The sequence below is a fragment of the Typha angustifolia genome, chromosome 8 (genome assembly GCF_048772165.1).
Source record: "Typha angustifolia cultivar Huaian chromosome 8, ASM4877216v1, whole genome shotgun sequence".
NCBI lineage: Eukaryota > Viridiplantae > Streptophyta > Magnoliopsida > Poales > Typhaceae > Typha > Typha angustifolia.
The window spans coordinates 13,330,285-13,346,204 of NC_133246.1; the positions used below are offsets into that span (position 1 = coordinate 13,330,285).

Below are 15,920 nucleotides of genomic sequence, written 5' to 3' on the forward strand. Positions count from 1 at the left end.
CCTTTCATCGTAATTTCCTACAATCTTATCTCTCAGTCCTTGGTCGACCAATAATAATATATTTCTTTATTAAAACAAAGAAGTCAAAAGAAAGACTTGGTATAACTACATGGCTATTGATAATATCATCACATGTTTCATTTCCATATCTTAGAAATATTTATCACTATATATACGAAAGGCAGAGCAAGCCTCTTCCATCATCCAACAATTAATCTCCAAGCCTTCCTAGCTAGCTAGCCATGGCCTTCTTCTCTAAAAGCTTCTTCACTATTGCAGTACTCCTCTCTCTTCTCTCTTGCACTGCTCATGGGCAGTTGTCTCCTAACTTCTACTCTAACAGCTGCCCAAACTTAGAAAGCATCGTGGGATCTGTCATGTCTCAAATTACTTCTAGGAATCCATCCATGGCTGCCGCCATTCTTCGCCTCTTCTTCCACGACTGCTTTGTAAATGTAATTTAACATCATCTTTAGCTCCTCTAGAATACTTGATCTTATATATATGTTTTGTTAAGTACATACTAATCACATATATATATATATATATTGTTCATTACTTTAGGGTTGTGATGCCTCTCTTCTTCTTGACGATGGACCGGTGGTCAGTGAAAAGAGAGCACCTCCGAACCTTTCGGTCCGTGGCTATGAAGTCATCGACGCCATCAAATCGCGGGTGGAAGCAGCTTGCAGAGGACAAGTTTCATGCGCCGACATTCTCGCCCTTGCTGCCCGCGACAGCGTGCGCTTGGTTAGTGAATGAATTACTTCATAATAATACTTCTTGGGTCGATCACTATGTATAAATCTCTTCTTTAATTACTAGGGCAAAAGTCTACTATAAGTCTCCTACTCAGAGGTAGATATACAAGGGCTTTTATCTTTTATAGAGGGTAGGGCATCATATTTTGAAATTTATCCAAATAAATTATTATCTAGTAATTTATAAAACTAAATTAAGTTTTATAGCAGACAGATAGTAAGGATCACAGCTGTGAGTTGCACACTTAACTAATATATATTGTTATCAACTGCTGCAGCTTGGAGGACCAAGTTGGTCAGTACCATTAGGCCGCACAGACTCAACGTCGGCAAGCCTAAACGTGGACCTCCCTGGCCCCGACTCCAACATCGGAGGTCTAATCAAAGCCTTCAACGACAAAGGCCTTGATGCCCGGGACCTGACTGCTCTCTCTGGCGCACACACCATTGGCCAAGCAACGTGCGGCATCTTCAGAAACCGCATCTACAACGACGCCAACATCGACCGAAACTACGCCTTTCTTCGTCAACAAACTTGCCCTATGGGTGCCGGCCCAAACTTCAATCTAGCTCCGCTAGACGCGACGAGCCCCAACCGCTTCGACAACGCCTACTACAAGAACCTCGTCAAGCGAAAGGGGCTACTCCACTCTGACCAGGAGCTGTTCAACAACGGGCCTACGGATTGGCTTGTGCGCTTGTACAGTAGAAATCCTGCAGCCTTTGCCAATGACTTTGCCAATGCCATGATTAAGGTGGGAAACCTTAGTCCATCAACAGGATGGAGTGGAACGAGAAGATCGAACTGCAGGAGTGTGAAATTTTCATCACGATACTGATCAAAGCCACTCCCATTGCGCATGGTAACAGGAAATAAACCTTTGAAATTCGTGATGTCCCTCAATTTGTGTTAATATGTTTGATATTTTTTTGGAATTTAAATTGGTGTTGTATTTGAAGCAGAGGAAAGGATCCGTACGTGTAATGTTTTTTAGTTGGAATTGAATTCTTTCTATTATTTGTTACATGCGTTTGATAACTATACTTGTGTTAGTTGACAGTGTTATGTAGTGTGGATGCACGGGATGTACTTTGGTTGACTAGTGACTCCACCTAACCTTGATTTTTGTTTGGATAAATTATTGGTCACTTTAGAATTTCAGAAATATATGTGAATATTTCTAATATGTGGTAGGAAAGAAGCCTCGAAATTCAAGATAAGATAACGATATGAGAAGGTAACTTTAGGGTGTAAATGAGTAGAGATTATGACATCTGACTTAAGTAGATCCAACAACGTTTAAAATAGTTATCAACTAAAAAACAAATTATTAGATACTAAACGTAGCTTCTAAAATATATAAAAATTACTCTTTAGTGAGATATTTTTTATTTTGTGGGGTGGCTAGGGTGAAATATGTCAGTAAAAAAAGTGGGTCAATATTTTTAATATTTTAAGGGTAATTTAGTCAACCAAAGTAATAGTAGATAGGAAAAGAAATGAAAGTTCTAGTTTACCAAATCTTCAAATATAAGATGTTAATAAATAATAATAAAAATATAGGATGCTACTTGAATATTTTACTATTATTTAATTACTTTGCTACATCCATGATGATTATAAAGGAGAAAATTGGTTCGACCGGAGGGATCAAAACCATATTCATGAGCCAATAATTTTTTTGAATAGATCGAACTATTGAAAGCAAATGGAAAAAGAATACCGAGTGGGATCAAAGAAACTAGCGAATTGATCACTAAATAGATACAAATAGTTGCAAATTCCTGACATCACCGAAGCCCACTTCTTTCTCTCACTTTGCTCATGGCGCTCCTTGCTTGCAGACTGGCATACTGAAAGAAAAAAAGAAATAACTAGGAGTTGGCGCCTACATAAACAAGCTGGTTGAGCTCCTCTTACCATATATTATATATAATTAGTTAGTAAATAATAAGCAATAACCCAAGCTAATATATCCAACCGGAACTATTAACAATTTAACTTCACTAACTGTTATTCTACCTAAACCCTTTTGTTTCTCCCTACACCGTCTTCATTAGAAGCCTAGACCATCAAAAAAAACCCTACTTACGACGATGATGGTTGGCTGCCACTGTTCCATTCTCCTACCACTCTACAAAGTACTGGATGTTGTACAACTTCCTGTTCCTATGAGGAAACGGTGTTGCTGACTCTGAAATGCTGCTCATCTTCCCCAATATGGCTCCATGATAAGAATCCTGCCCTTCTTCAAGAAAACTTCTCCAAATCCTTTCCCTGAAGATCCGGAATCCGTTCTCTAACATAGTCCAATTTGGCCTTGAAGAACTTCTTTGACTCGGAAGCTCTATCTAGAAGGAATTCCATAGGCTTGTGCTCATAATAGGAGGGAAAGTAGTATAAAAATAGATTGAATCCAACTCATCTCTTTGTAGTCACTTCTCTCCATTCCCAGCTCTGGGAAGCTCTCATTCATCAAATGGAGGAGCTCGTCCTAACGCCCAAGAGAGAGTTGAACGGAGCTTCCTCTGCTTGTATGGCAACTTTAAATCTTTGATGAAGAGGTCTTCATGGAGGTCAGATGCCTACTTCCTGCCATTTGCTTACAAGCATTGTAGCATCCTCGTTTAATCTCTTGAGGATAGTGAACACCGTGACCGTATCTGAAAAATGAACAAGCTTGAGCTTCCAAAGAAGTATAATCCCAAATCTCGCTCCTTCCCCTCCTCTATTTGCCCAGAATAGCTCTCTCCCCCATTGAATCAATCCCTTTCAAGGACCTTTCCATTCACGTCAATGATCGCCGCATCAATGATGTTTGCCGCCGGCAATCGTACTTCCTTAACATGGCCCCAAATCCGATGGCGTTTGTATGGTCTCCGACGCCGACGATCGGTCAAATCCCAGCAGGGAATCCATGCAACTGCTCCTCTGCAATGTTATAGTAGACTTCACCAAGAGTTGCACCAGCTTGAACCGATGCAATGCCTTAATCAACGTCGACGTCCACCGACCGTAGATTTACTAGATCGACGACGATGACTTACGGGCGTTAGCCGCCGCGTCGGATCGAAGCAAGAGGCCCTCGTAGTCGTGGCTGTCTCTCCGGACTCTCAAGTGGTTCCTCTCTCTACAGCAGATGACTAATGCCTGGACATGGGAGTAGTTGGTCGGCGTTAGGTTGTGGCGGGCTTTGGCGTCGTCGGAGTTGCAAATGGATTGAAGATTGGAGGCGGGAGAAGTAGGAGGAGGTGAGAGTGGAGAGGATAACAGATATGAGGGTGGGATGTGCAATGGCAGGCAGTGGAAGATGGAAGCTTGAGGTTGCTGATGAGATTAACATGTAAGTTGAAAAACATAGAACATGTGAGGATTACATAGGATATATTAATAATCTTTGCTTATATCTAGATTTGAAGCAAATCTCCAGTTCTCTTGAACTTGGTGTACACTAATATACATAGTCTGTTGAGAATATCGAAAAAGAAATAAAAATAAAAAAGTAAAAATACGTTACAGATATATTGGCGAATGCTTACCATTTAGTGAGAGCATCATGGGTATAGAAGAAGAAAATTATAAAATTCTTTTGGTTCAATAATTCTAAGTTTTATTTGATCCATTATATGCCATCAACTCCTTGAAAGAAATCCTTTTAATGAGTGGTGGGATGCTCTGCTCATTCCAAAAAACTTCATCTGGATCAACTTTGGACTTCACCATGGCTAACCTTCTAAAGTTGTCCTTGAAATACTTCCGACCCCAAACTTGAGCTTTTGAGTAGCTTGAATTGCCCTTCTCATTCTTGCCCAAATCAAGATCCCTGAAGTTGATATAAGCAGCTCTGGGATTTTTACTAACATAAGGACTCATATACCTATACATATCTCTAATCCAGCTCAAGTGCTTCTCAGATGCCACATCTCCACTCTCCTTCCATCGTACCGCGTACTGGATATTGTACAAATTGCCCTGCCTATGTGGGTATGGGATCTCAGACTCAGATATCTTACTCATCCTCCCACCTTGAGGATTCAAATACATAGACCCAGCTCCTTCCTTCAAGAACATCTCCCATATCCCTTCCCACTCTCTCAATGGAATTGGATCCTTAACATAGTCAGATTTACCTTTGTTGTATTCCTTTGGCTGCAAGCTTCTATCCACCAAGATCTCAATAGGCTCTCCATTTGTATAGCCAGCAAAGTATATCACAGACTCAATCCAGCTCATCTCCCTGCAGTCTTCTCTCTCCACACCCAGCCCTGGGAAGCTCTTCTCCATATGGTAGAGCAACTCACTGCACCGTCCAAGGAACAAGGCGATGAACACTGCCTCGGCTCCCCTCTTTTTGCCTTGCTTAGATACTATATCAACTTTGAGGTACAAATCCTCATGCAGCTTGTGAGCAATGTACTGCCACTTGTACACAAGTTGAATAGCTTCATTCTTCTTGGACTTGTGCAAGGTAACAACAGTGACATTGTGAGGAACTCCAACGAGTCCTAGATTCCATGAGATTATAACCCCAAAGCTTGCTCCACCCCCTCCTCTAATTGCCCAAAAGAGTTCCTCTCCCATGGATGCTCTATCCAATAACCTCCCATTTGCATCAACTAACTCAGCATCCAAGACACTGTCTGCAGCCATTCCATACTTCCTCACCAATCTCCCGAGACCGCCGCCGCTGATCTGGCCGCCGATGGCGACTGTAGGGCAAGTGCCAGCTGGAAATCCATGATACCTACTACTTTTACCTATCTTGTAATATAATTCACCAATGGTGGCGCCAGACTGCACCCATGCAGTGCTCCGCCGTATGTCTACGTTCACGGACCGCAGTTTCGCAAGATCAAGCATAACGAAGCGGCCGTCTCCGTCGTCGGAGCGGTAGGAAAGGCCTTCGTAGTCATGCCCGCCGCTGCGAATTCTTATCAGCAAGCTGTGTTTTTTACAGCAGATGACTGACGCTTGGATTGCAAGTGCGTCTTCTGGAGATATGATGAGGAGAGGGTTTGCCGAGGAGGTGAACCTGAGGTTTTGGATGGAGGACAGCAAGAGGGAGGAGTAGGAAGGGGTGTTTGGTGTGTATATGAGTTGAGATAAGTTGTGACCGGGGAGATGGATCGAGAGGCAATTGAGGAAGCTCTCATGGGCTTGTTGTGGAGAGGATGTTGAGATTGAAAGGCGTAGAAGGAGAACAAGGAAATGGAGAATGGAGATTGGTGCCATCTTCTGCTACCTTTCTCAGCTTCTCCCAAACCAAGTGAGATAGATTGAGATAAGGGTAAAGAGACTATTAAAATAATCAATCGGTGGTTAGGTTAGGTTGGCAATCAATCGGTGATTAGGTTAGGTTGGCAATCACACCAAACTTCTATTATGGAGAAAATCTTATTTGTGATCAATTATCATGTGCATACTCCTACTAGTCCAGATAGAGGAGCCAGGTACTAAGGTACTAGGAATAAGTTCAAAAACATATTCCGTTGCCGGGACTTGAACCCGGGTCTCTCGGGTGAGAGCCGAGTATCCTAACCAACTAGACTACAACGGATATTGAAATGCTAACAACTTTTTTGTTTCAAGACTACAATTGGGTAAATTGTCCACTTATTCCTAAGGCCACGTGTTTTCCCTTGCCAACAGAAGCTATTCCAGCTCGTGGACCTTAGTATTCCATCATGCATCTTCGGGAAAGTCTCGGGAAGGTTGTGAATGGATTGTTGGAATCGGTGAAAACTCTCTCCATCCTCTCCCAAAAAAAAAAAAATTAAAATTTACCTGAATATTTCATTATGTTACGATACTAATTAAAAAATATATAAAATGCTATAAGAGATAAAATCTATCACACGCTATTAATAATAATATGTAAAAATTAAAGTGTGAAAAAAATAATCGTAAACACAAAAAAATTTATGTGAAAAAATCTGAAACCGAGTAAAGAACCATGGATCCAAACTTAAATCAGCAGTTAATAAAAAGCTTACAGATCACTCGTCGATTTTCACAATTCAATCTATACCAATCTTGCTCATCGATTTACATACTACTTCTCATAATAGGTTTTCAAACCTCAGTAACCCTTAAGGTTGATTATTTCATCTCAGTTTTGAGGTCTCAGTAATCCTCGAAACGTAGTTCTTCTAGATAGAGTGTAGATGCATTATAATAAGAACGATCGAGCACTTTTCATTTAAAGCTGAGAATTGATCTTCAATGGTCTCCAAAAGATGATCTCTAAATTAATACTTGACGATCCTCACTTCTAGGGTTAGATTAAACCATTTTATATTCTTAGAGATAAGATAAATATCTCTTTAAAGATTCTTCACGGATTCTGTTAGAGATAAAATAAATTAAGATAGACCAAAATCTAAGTCAAATCAGCAAAGATCGTTCAAACGCTCACAAGTCCCAAATGAGCTCAAATGCCTATTATTCTCTTCCTTCTCAGGAAGATGCGTTCGAACGCGTGATGGTCCGTTCAAACAGTTGAGCAGACTGTTGAATGCAGAGTTATTGTTTATGTGCCTTTAGTATTTTTTATATTATTTTAACCATTATGACACCGTTTGGGCATTTCAATAACGATTTCAAGACCATTTTGAATACTTTGACTTTAAATTCAATCTTTCACTTCAAACATCTCATAACTTGTGCATATACTCATACATAAAATCTAAAGATAGTACATAAATAAAAATTATATTTTGTAACATAATTTGCCAATTACATTAGTAAAAAAAAATCTAACAATCTCCCCCTTTGAAAATTTGTGATAAAATATAATTTCCTAAAATACAAAGTGTCTACTCATAATAATATGATGCGAACTGTGTCAAATCAGATCACATCAAGGAGACATTAAGCTCAATGGATTGAGTCTAGTTATTTTATTTGCTTATTTGGTTTAGTTAGAGTTTTAATAGGTTATGATTTTATTTAAAATCGTCAACGTTTATATCTACAACGTTTAAGACTTCTCCAAATTCGAAATCTATCTGCGAGAAACGAAGGATTAATTTGAGAAAAATAAGAAAAGATGATTTAGTTAAATTAGTTAGTTAGCTTTATCTTATTATTTAAATTTTAAATAAATCGAATAATCCGTATGTTGATCTAATTCACTAAGAATTTTTACACCTATAAATAGAAGTGGACATGTCTTGATAAGAAGGATTGAATAGAATCATTGGAAGAAATGTGAGTTTAGTTATTTGTTAGATCGTTTTATCTTTCTAATAGTATATCATAGAAACATTCCAACCTTTCAAACCCTAGCCACCTTCTATCTCCAACAGCCACCCTACAATGCGGCCATCGATTACCATCGACCACCACCCTTGGTCGTTCACTACTCTCCGACGATCATCACTCAAGCCATGTATAGTTTGTGTCTGACCTCGGGCTCAGGCTTGAATTCTACTGTCATTGAACTTGTTGATTCCCTCTAACTCTCGTGTCTACTTCTACCCCTACATGCATGTGGCGAAGTCATATCTCTGGTTGATGCTTCTCAAAAAGGAAGCAATGTAGATGTGGTTGGGCCTTCTCCTAAGTGTCTTCCCTGATGTGGTGCATAGAGCTCAAAGTGTCTTCACATACATAGAGGAGGCCTTATCAGTGCTTGAAGGCCTTAAGCTCATGGCATCTTATCAAGACATCAATTTCTGGTTGTTTGCCTCTCTATCATGAAGGCTGTCACCGTGTAGAATACATTTATCAATTGATCTATTACCTATACTGTGCAGGAACGCTCATATAGTTAGGGTTTAGTTTTTTAACCTTAGCGGCTTATAATCGAGCCAATCTAGTAATAGAAAATTGTATCACAAAAGAATGGACAAATCACCTACTAGATTTGATTGCATCTTTGAACTAAACTTTAAACAGAAACATATGTTTATGTAGGTTAACACACACACACACACACAAAAATAAAAGAATATACCACTGCTGGGAGAGATCAATCCAATGGGCACTGTGCCCTAATCGGATAAAATTCCAGTCCTTGTTTCCACGCCTACATATATTCTCTCACGGTTTTCGAGGCATACGTACGGACATCCATCGTGGTGTAGTTGTGGTGGATCCGTACGTGTAAAGTTTTTTTAGTTGGAATTGATTTCTTTCTATTATTTGTTACATGCGTTTGATAACTATATTTGTGTTAGTTGACAGAGTTATACGGTGTGGATGCATGGGATGTACTTTGGCTGACTAGTGACTCCACCTAACCTTGTTTTTTGTTGGAGAAATTGTTGGTCACTTTAAAATTTCAGAAATATATGTGAATATTTCTAATATATGGCAGGAAAGATGCCTCGAAATTCAAGATGCAATGATATGAGAAGGTCAACTTTAGGGTGTAAACGAGTAGAGATTATGACATCTGACTTAATTAAATCCAACAAAGTTTAAATAGTTATCAACTAAAAAATATTTTATTAGATAGTAAAGGTAGTCTCTAAAATATATAAAAATTACTCTTTAGTGAGATATTTTTTATTTTTTGTGGGGTGGCTAGGGTGATATATGTGAGTCAATAATTAAAATCTTTTAAGAGTAATTTAGTCAACCAAAGTAGTAGTAGGACATTGTATAGAAATTATGGAAAAAAAAGAAAAAGACCAGAAGTTCTGGTTACCAAATCTTCAAATATAAGATGTTAATAAAGAATAATAAAAATACAGCGTGTTATTTGAATATTTTTCTATTATGTAGTTACTTTACTACATCCATGATGATTATAAAGATGAAAACTGATTGGATTAAGTGATTAATTCTGTCCCGCATTTAAATTTAAATCTGGTCTGATAAAGATGTAAAATTACTGTATATTCTTGATACAGTTACATTTATAAGTAATATATCGGATATAACAATAGTCAATAGATTGTGACTGCTTACCATATACTATATATAATTTGTTAGTAAATAATAAGCAATAACCAAGCTAATATATCCAACCTGAACCATTAACAATTTAACTTCACTAACTCTTATTCTACCTAAACCCTTCTGCTTCTCCTTTCAACGATGGTTGGCTGCCACTGTTCTATTCTCCTTCTACTCTACAAAAAACTGGATGTTGTACAAATTTCCGTTCCTATGAGGAAACGGCGTTGCTGACTCTGAAATGTTGCTCATCTTACCAGGATAAGAATTCCTGCCCCTTCTTCAAGAAAACTTCACCAAATCCTTCCCCTGAAGATTCGGAATCCGTTCTCTAACATAGTCCAATTGGCCTTTGAGAAGTTCTTTGGCTCGGAATCTCTATCCAGAAGGAATTCCATAGGCCTGTGCTCATCATAGGAGGAAAAGTAGTATAAAAATAGACTGAATCCAACTCATCTCTTTGTAGTCACTTCTCTCCATTCCCAGCTCTGGGAAGCTCTCATTCATCAAATGGAGGAGCTCGTCCAATCGCCCAAGGGAGAGTTGAACAGAGCTTCCTCTGCTTGTATGGCAACTTTGAATCCTTGATGAAGAGGTCTTCATGGAGGTCAGATGCCTACTTGCTTCCATTTGCTTACAAGTTCTATAGCATCCTCGTTTAATCTCTTGCGGATAGTGGACACCGTGACCGTATCTAAAAAGTGAACAAGCTTGAACTTCCAAAGAAGTATAATCCCAAATCTCGCTCCTTTCCCTCCTCTATTTGCCCAGAATAGCTCTTTCCCCCATTGAATCAATCCATTTCAAGGACCTTTCCATTCACGTCAATGATCGCCGCATCAATGACGTTTGCTGCCGGCGACCGTACTTCTTTAACATGGCCCCAAATCCGACGCCGCTTGTATGGCCTCCGACGCCGACGGTCCGTCAAATCCCAGCAGGGAATCCATGCAACTTTTTAGAGAGGTTTTTTCGAACCAATTCCTTTATAATGTCCAGAGGTTTTTTCTCTTCTAGTACTTTTGGGTTTTAAGAAGAGAGAGAAAGAGGGTAAGAGAGCTTGTGTTTGAATTTCCATGAGATAGAGAGGCATTATTGGTGCTCAAGGTCTTGAGCATGATCATCTTGCTCAACTATTAAGAAGATTATAACATTTTTTGAAGAATCTCTTCTTATTCTTGTATTCTTTATAAAGTTTACTCTAAATATCCCTCTTTGTAAGTTTTCTTTTATTGATCGTGAATATGCTTATAGATATTATCTGAATTTAGATGAACCATATAGATCTTGTATTATAAAAACGTGATGCTCTTTTATTACTATTCTCTACCGATTAATATACATTTAGTATAAATTTTAAATGTTTATTTAAAATTAGTTTATTCATGATATTATGACAAGTCTAATCTAGATAGCTTTAAAATAAAATGCCTCATTTTTTTTTCACATATGTGAGGATTGCATAGGATATATTAGCAATCTTTCCTTCTATCAAGATTTGAAGCAAATCTCCGGTTCTCTTGAACTTGGTGTACACTATAATGCATAGTCCCTTGAGAATATCAAAAAAGAGATAAAAATAAAAGTATGTTACAGATATATTGGGGAATGCTTACCATTCAGTGCGTGTATGCCATCAACTCCTTGAAATAAATCCTTTCAGTGAATGGTGGGATGCTTTGCTCATTCCAAAATACTTCATCCGGATCCACTTTGGACTTCACCATGGCTAACCTTCTAAAGTTGTCCTTGAAGTACTTCCGACCCCAAACCTGAGCTTTTGAGTAGCTAGAATTGCCCTTCTCATTCTTACCCAAATCAAGATCCCTGAAATTAATATAAGAAGCTCTGGGATTTTTACTAACATAAGGACTCATATGCCTATACATATCTCTAATCCAGCTCAAGTGCTTCTTAGATGCCACATCCTTCCATCGTACCAAGTAGTGGATATTGTACAAATTGCCCTGCCTATGTGGGTATGGGATCTCAGACTCAGATATCCTACTCATCCTCCCACCTTGAGGATTCAAATACATAGACCCAGCTCCTTCTTTCAAGAACATCTCCCATATCCCTTCCCACTCTCTCAATGGAATTGGGTCCTTAACATAGTCAGATTTACCTTTGTTGTATTCCTTTGGCTGCAAGCTTCTACCCACCAAGATCTCAATAGGCTCTCCATTTGTATAGCCAGCAAAGTATACCTCAGACTCAATCCAGCTCATCTCCCTGCAGTCTTCTCTCTCCACACCCAGCTCTGGGAAGCACTTCTCCATATGGTAGAGCAGCTCGCTGCACCGTCCAAGGAACAAGACCGTGAACACTGCCTTTGCTCCCGTCTCTTTGCCCTGCTGCTTAGGTTCTATTTTAACACTGAGGTACAAATCCTCATGCAGCTTGTGAGCAATGTACTGCCACTTGTACACAAGTTGAATAGCTTCACTTTTATTGGTCTTGTGCAAGGTTACAACAGTGACATTGTGAGGAACTCCAACGAGTCTTAGATTCCATGAGATTATAACCCCAAAGCTTGCTCCACCCCCTCCTCTAATTGCCCAAAAGAGTTCCTCCCCCATGGATGCTCTATCCAATAACCTCCCATTTGCATCAACTAACTCAGCATCCAAGACATTGTCTGCAGCCATTCCATACTTCCTCGCCAATTTCCCGCGACCGCCGCCGCTGACCTGGCCGCCGATGGCGACTGTGGGGCAAGAGCCAGCTGGAAATCCATGATACCTACTACTTTTACCTATCTTGTAATATAATTCACCAATGGTGGCGCCAGACTGCACCCATGCAGTGCTCCGCCGTATGTCTACGTTCACGGACCGCAGTTTCGCAAGATCAAGCATAACGAAGCGGCCGTCTCCGTCGTCGGAGCGGTAGGAAAGGCCTTCGTAGTCGTGCCCGCCGCTGCGAATTCTTATCAGCAAGCTGTGTTTTTTGCAGCAGATGACTGACGCTTGGATTGCAAGTGCGTCTTCTGGAGATATGATGAGGAGGGGGTTTGCCGAGGAGGTGAACCTGAGGTTTTGGATGGAGGACAGCAAGAGGGAGGAGTAGGAAGGGGTGTTTGGTGTGTATATGAGTTGAGATAAGTTGTGACCGGGGAGATGGATTGAGAGGCAGTTGAGGAAGCCCTCATGGGCTTGTTGTGGAGAGGATGTTGAGATTGAAAGGCGTAGAAGGAGAACAAGGAAATGGAGAATGGAGACTGTTGCCATCTTCTGCTACCTTTCTTAGCTTCTCCCAAAACAAGTGAGATAGATTGAGATAAGGGTAAAGAGACAAAGAATTGAAGATTCTTTGTTACATCATTTTCATTATTAAAATAATCAATCGGTGGTTAGGTTAGGTTGGCAATCACACCAAACTTCTATTATGGAGAAAATCTTATTTGTGATCAATTATCATGCGCATATTCCTACTAGTCCAGATAGATGGAGCCAGGTACTAGGAATAAGTTCAAAACCATATTCCGTTGCCGGGACTTGAACCCGGGTCTCTCGGGTGAGAGCCGAGTATCCTAACCAACTAGACTACAACGGATTTTGAAATGCTAACTCACTTTACTATTTGTGGACCACTATGACTTTGACGTCGAATCCCGGCATGTAGTTGATGCGAACTGTTCCCTCTACAGACCTGGGCCTGAAACGGTTGAGCATCTACCCCTTAATTGCCACTTCACTTAGCCCATGTATGGTTTGCGCCTGACCTCAGGCTTAGGCTTGAATTCTACTGTCACTGAACCTGTTGATTCCCTCTAATTCCGATGTCTAGTTCTCCCCCTGCATGCATGTGACGAAATCACCTCTCAAGTTGATGCTACTCGGAGAGGAAGCAATATTAGTGTGGTTCAGCCTTCTCCTGAGTGTTTTCCCTAATGTGGTGCACAATGCTTGAAGTGTCTTCGCATACATAGGGGGAGGCCTTATCAGTGCTTGAAGGCCTTAAGCTCATGGCATCTTATCAAAACATCAATTCCTCGTTGTTTGCCTCTCGATCGTGAAGACCGTCAACATGTAGACTACATTTATCAATTGGTCTATTACCTCTACTGTGCAGGAACGCTCATTTAGTTAGGGTTTAGTTTTTTAACCTTAGCGGCTTATAATCGAGCCAATCTAGTAATAAAAAATTGTATCACAAAAGATTGGACAAATCACCTTTAAACAGAATCATACGTCTATGGACGTTAACACACACACAAAAAGAAAAGAATATACCACTGCTGGGAGAGATCAATCCAATGGGCACTGTGCTCTAATGGGATACAATTCCGGTCCTTGTTTCCACGCCTACATATATTCTCTCACGGTTTTCGAGGCATACGTACGGAATCCATCGTGCTGTGATTGTGGTGGGCCCGAAGGCAGCGCCCAATCGTTCGACGTGTTATAGTGCCACAGTTACGTCGTGCTTAACTTAAACGATGGCGAAAACATTACAAGTTATGATATAAAAGGACCCCCCAGTTGTTTTCCATCGGGAAAGGTCGCATTTTTATTTTTCCACTAGCAGATATGCTTGTAGAATAGTGGATCCTCGTTGAGATAAGCAACTTAATCCCATTCGCAGACGCGGAAGAAATAAGAATTTGAGGACCTTCTAATAATCCCTTGCAATTGGCATTATACTGGAAGGTCAATTGCAAGTAAACAATAACACCTTCGCAAATTTATGGATACAACCCTCCCTTGTCCATTGTAACTACTTTCAGAATTTTACAATTCACATAATAGAACTTGATCTATCTCGTTATATACAATTAAAGCTCAAATTTATGCGGCAACACTAGAAAGAAAAGAGAAAATATTCATGGGTGAAAAAAGAAGTAACAGCTGTTATCGGACGGTGGAGGCCACCGTGTGAGCCCAAACCCTCAAATGCTCCTTCAAATCCTGCCCCTCTCCGACCACCGGAATCCGCCAATTCCTCAACAGATATCTCCTCTCTTCCTCCTCCTCCTTCCTGGCATCCCACGCCTCCGATAAGTACGGCCTCGCCACCGGCTCTCCCAACTCGCCGCCGTCCTCCTCCTTCTCCGCTGACAACTCCCTCCTCCTCAACCCCGGCACAATCTCCACTAACCTCGGATCCGCCTTAGCATCCGCGTCCGAGAAGGTAAACCCTAGATCCATGAATCCTTTTAGCTCCTCGAACTCCAGATCCGTTAAGCTCCTACTGCTCTTCCCTCCCCTCCTCCTCCTCCTCCTCCACCGCCGCATCCGCAGCTCCCCGGCCCCGTCGCCATCGCCGGCTGCGGTGGAAGATGCGGCGGAGGAGGAATCCTCTGCCGGGGCCTCTTTGCCGGAGAGGATGGTTTGGAGTTTGGGGATCCGTATCCGGAGTGATCCGAAGCGGTTGCCCTCGTCGCTGAGAGAACGGTGGTGGCGGCTTCGCGAGCCGTTGGATTCGGCTTCCTCGGGATTCGCGACGTCTGGTGGTGGAGTGGGAGGTGGTGGTGGTGGTGGTGGTGGTGGTGGTGGCGGTGGCGGTGGCGGTGGCGGTGGCGGTGGCGGTGGCGGTGGCGGTGGCGGTGGATGGAGGAGGATTTGGCGGTGGAACCAGTAGAGGTCGAAGAGGGTGAGAATGGAATCGTGATTGGGTTCGTCTTCCATTGGGGAAGAACAATTAGGAGATTAATTACCGAAAGAAGAAATAGATGGGGAAAAATAAGAGCTTGGTTGGGTTTTATAGCTATTATTTTTTATATTTATATTTGGCAACAATTGCCGCTGAGGTTTAGAGTCTAAGCACGAATGATCCACGATGGTGCTAATTTGGATTAAGAGTTAGACTTGGCACGTGATTCTGGAACTGTGATTTATTTTGACATGCAGTAACGCGGATGAGAAGAGAAAATTTATGCGAGGATGTTGTTATACTTGATGTGCACGGAAGAGTTTGGGATTAATTAGAAGATTCTAGGTTGGTTGAGAAGAAAACGACTGGTTGGTAATGGGGGGTTGTAATAAAATTTCTAGCTTATGATTGATCACCTAATCCTATTTGGATTCGGATCAGTTTCATTAAGTAGGTATCTGGATCCGGATCCAATGTCTTTTGAGGACTAATCCTCATTCCTTCCTCAATAGCTAGCTTATCGGGTTAGGAACTTGGGATTCCATAGCACTGTGTCAGATCGGTGGGCGAGTTAGCAGTTTTCTGTTGAAGAATATTCTAAGAGACTGGTCCTTACCTCAGACTTCTGTACATAATATGTTCAAAGGTTTTGCTACCTC

General features: G+C 41.0%; 4 protein-coding genes, 2 non-coding genes and 1 pseudogene across 6 annotated transcripts; 1 reads left to right on the forward strand and 6 right to left on the reverse strand.

The window, feature by feature from the left end:
* Positions 1-217: 217 nt before the first annotated feature.
* On the forward strand, positions 218-1,786 carry LOC140764239 (peroxidase P7-like). Its single transcript, XM_073102701.1, has 3 exons — positions 218-455; positions 565-750; positions 1,040-1,786. Exons 1-3 carry the CDS (start codon positions 243-245, stop codon positions 1,598-1,600), a joined length of 960 nt encoding a protein of 319 aa, XP_072958802.1. The 5' UTR covers positions 218-242; the 3' UTR covers positions 1,601-1,786.
* A 735-nt stretch (positions 1,787-2,521) lies between these two features.
* LOC140766247 (tetrahydroberberine oxidase-like) lies at positions 2,522-6,042 on the reverse strand. Its single transcript, XM_073105735.1, has one exon. The coding sequence runs from the start codon at positions 5,992-5,994 to the stop codon at positions 4,366-4,368; it is 1,629 nt and encodes a 542-aa protein (XP_072961836.1). The 5' UTR covers positions 5,995-6,042; the 3' UTR covers positions 2,522-4,365.
* Positions 6,043-6,246: 204 nt separating this feature from the next.
* TRNAE-CUC (transfer RNA glutamic acid (anticodon CUC)) lies at positions 6,247-6,319 on the reverse strand. Its single transcript has one exon. It is a non-coding gene; the product is annotated as a tRNA-Glu (tRNA).
* A 3,357-nt stretch (positions 6,320-9,676) lies between these two features.
* LOC140765046 (cannabichromenic acid synthase-like) lies at positions 9,677-10,593 on the reverse strand (annotated as a pseudogene).
* A 531-nt stretch (positions 10,594-11,124) lies between these two features.
* Positions 11,125-12,949, reverse strand: LOC140766169 (tetrahydroberberine oxidase-like). The gene has a single exon (XM_073105630.1). It carries the CDS (start codon positions 12,894-12,896, stop codon positions 11,286-11,288), a length of 1,611 nt encoding a protein of 536 aa, XP_072961731.1. The 5' UTR covers positions 12,897-12,949; the 3' UTR covers positions 11,125-11,285.
* A 199-nt stretch (positions 12,950-13,148) lies between these two features.
* On the reverse strand, positions 13,149-13,221 carry TRNAE-CUC (transfer RNA glutamic acid (anticodon CUC)). The gene has a single exon. It is a non-coding gene; the product is annotated as a tRNA-Glu (tRNA).
* A 1,131-nt stretch (positions 13,222-14,352) lies between these two features.
* Positions 14,353-15,367, reverse strand: LOC140765264 (uncharacterized). Its single transcript, XM_073104247.1, has one exon. It carries the CDS (start codon positions 15,294-15,296, stop codon positions 14,520-14,522), a length of 777 nt encoding a protein of 258 aa, XP_072960348.1. The 5' UTR covers positions 15,297-15,367; the 3' UTR covers positions 14,353-14,519.
* Positions 15,368-15,920: the final 553 nt, after the last annotated feature.

What these genes read in the sequence shown, in the direction of transcription:
- LOC140765264 (XM_073104247.1), bottom strand. Translation starts at nt 15,296, where the DNA reads ATGGAAGACGAACCCAATCACGATTCCATTCTCACCCTCTTCGACCTC.
- LOC140764239 (XM_073102701.1), top strand. Translation starts at nt 243, where the DNA reads ATGGCCTTCTTCTCTAAAAGCTTCTTCACTATTGCAGTACTCCTCTCT. An exon ending in TCCACGACTGCTTTGTAAAT is followed by an intron (nt 456 to 564) that starts GTAATTTAACAT and finishes TCATTACTTTAG; the next exon opens with GGTTGTGATGCCTCTCTTCT. An exon ending in CCCGCGACAGCGTGCGCTTG is followed by an intron (nt 751 to 1,039) that starts GTTAGTGAATGA and finishes CAACTGCTGCAG; the next exon opens with CTTGGAGGACCAAGTTGGTC.
- LOC140766247 (XM_073105735.1), bottom strand. Translation starts at nt 5,994, where the DNA reads ATGGCACCAATCTCCATTCTCCATTTCCTTGTTCTCCTTCTACGCCTT.
- LOC140766169 (XM_073105630.1), bottom strand. Translation starts at nt 12,896, where the DNA reads ATGGCAACAGTCTCCATTCTCCATTTCCTTGTTCTCCTTCTACGCCTT.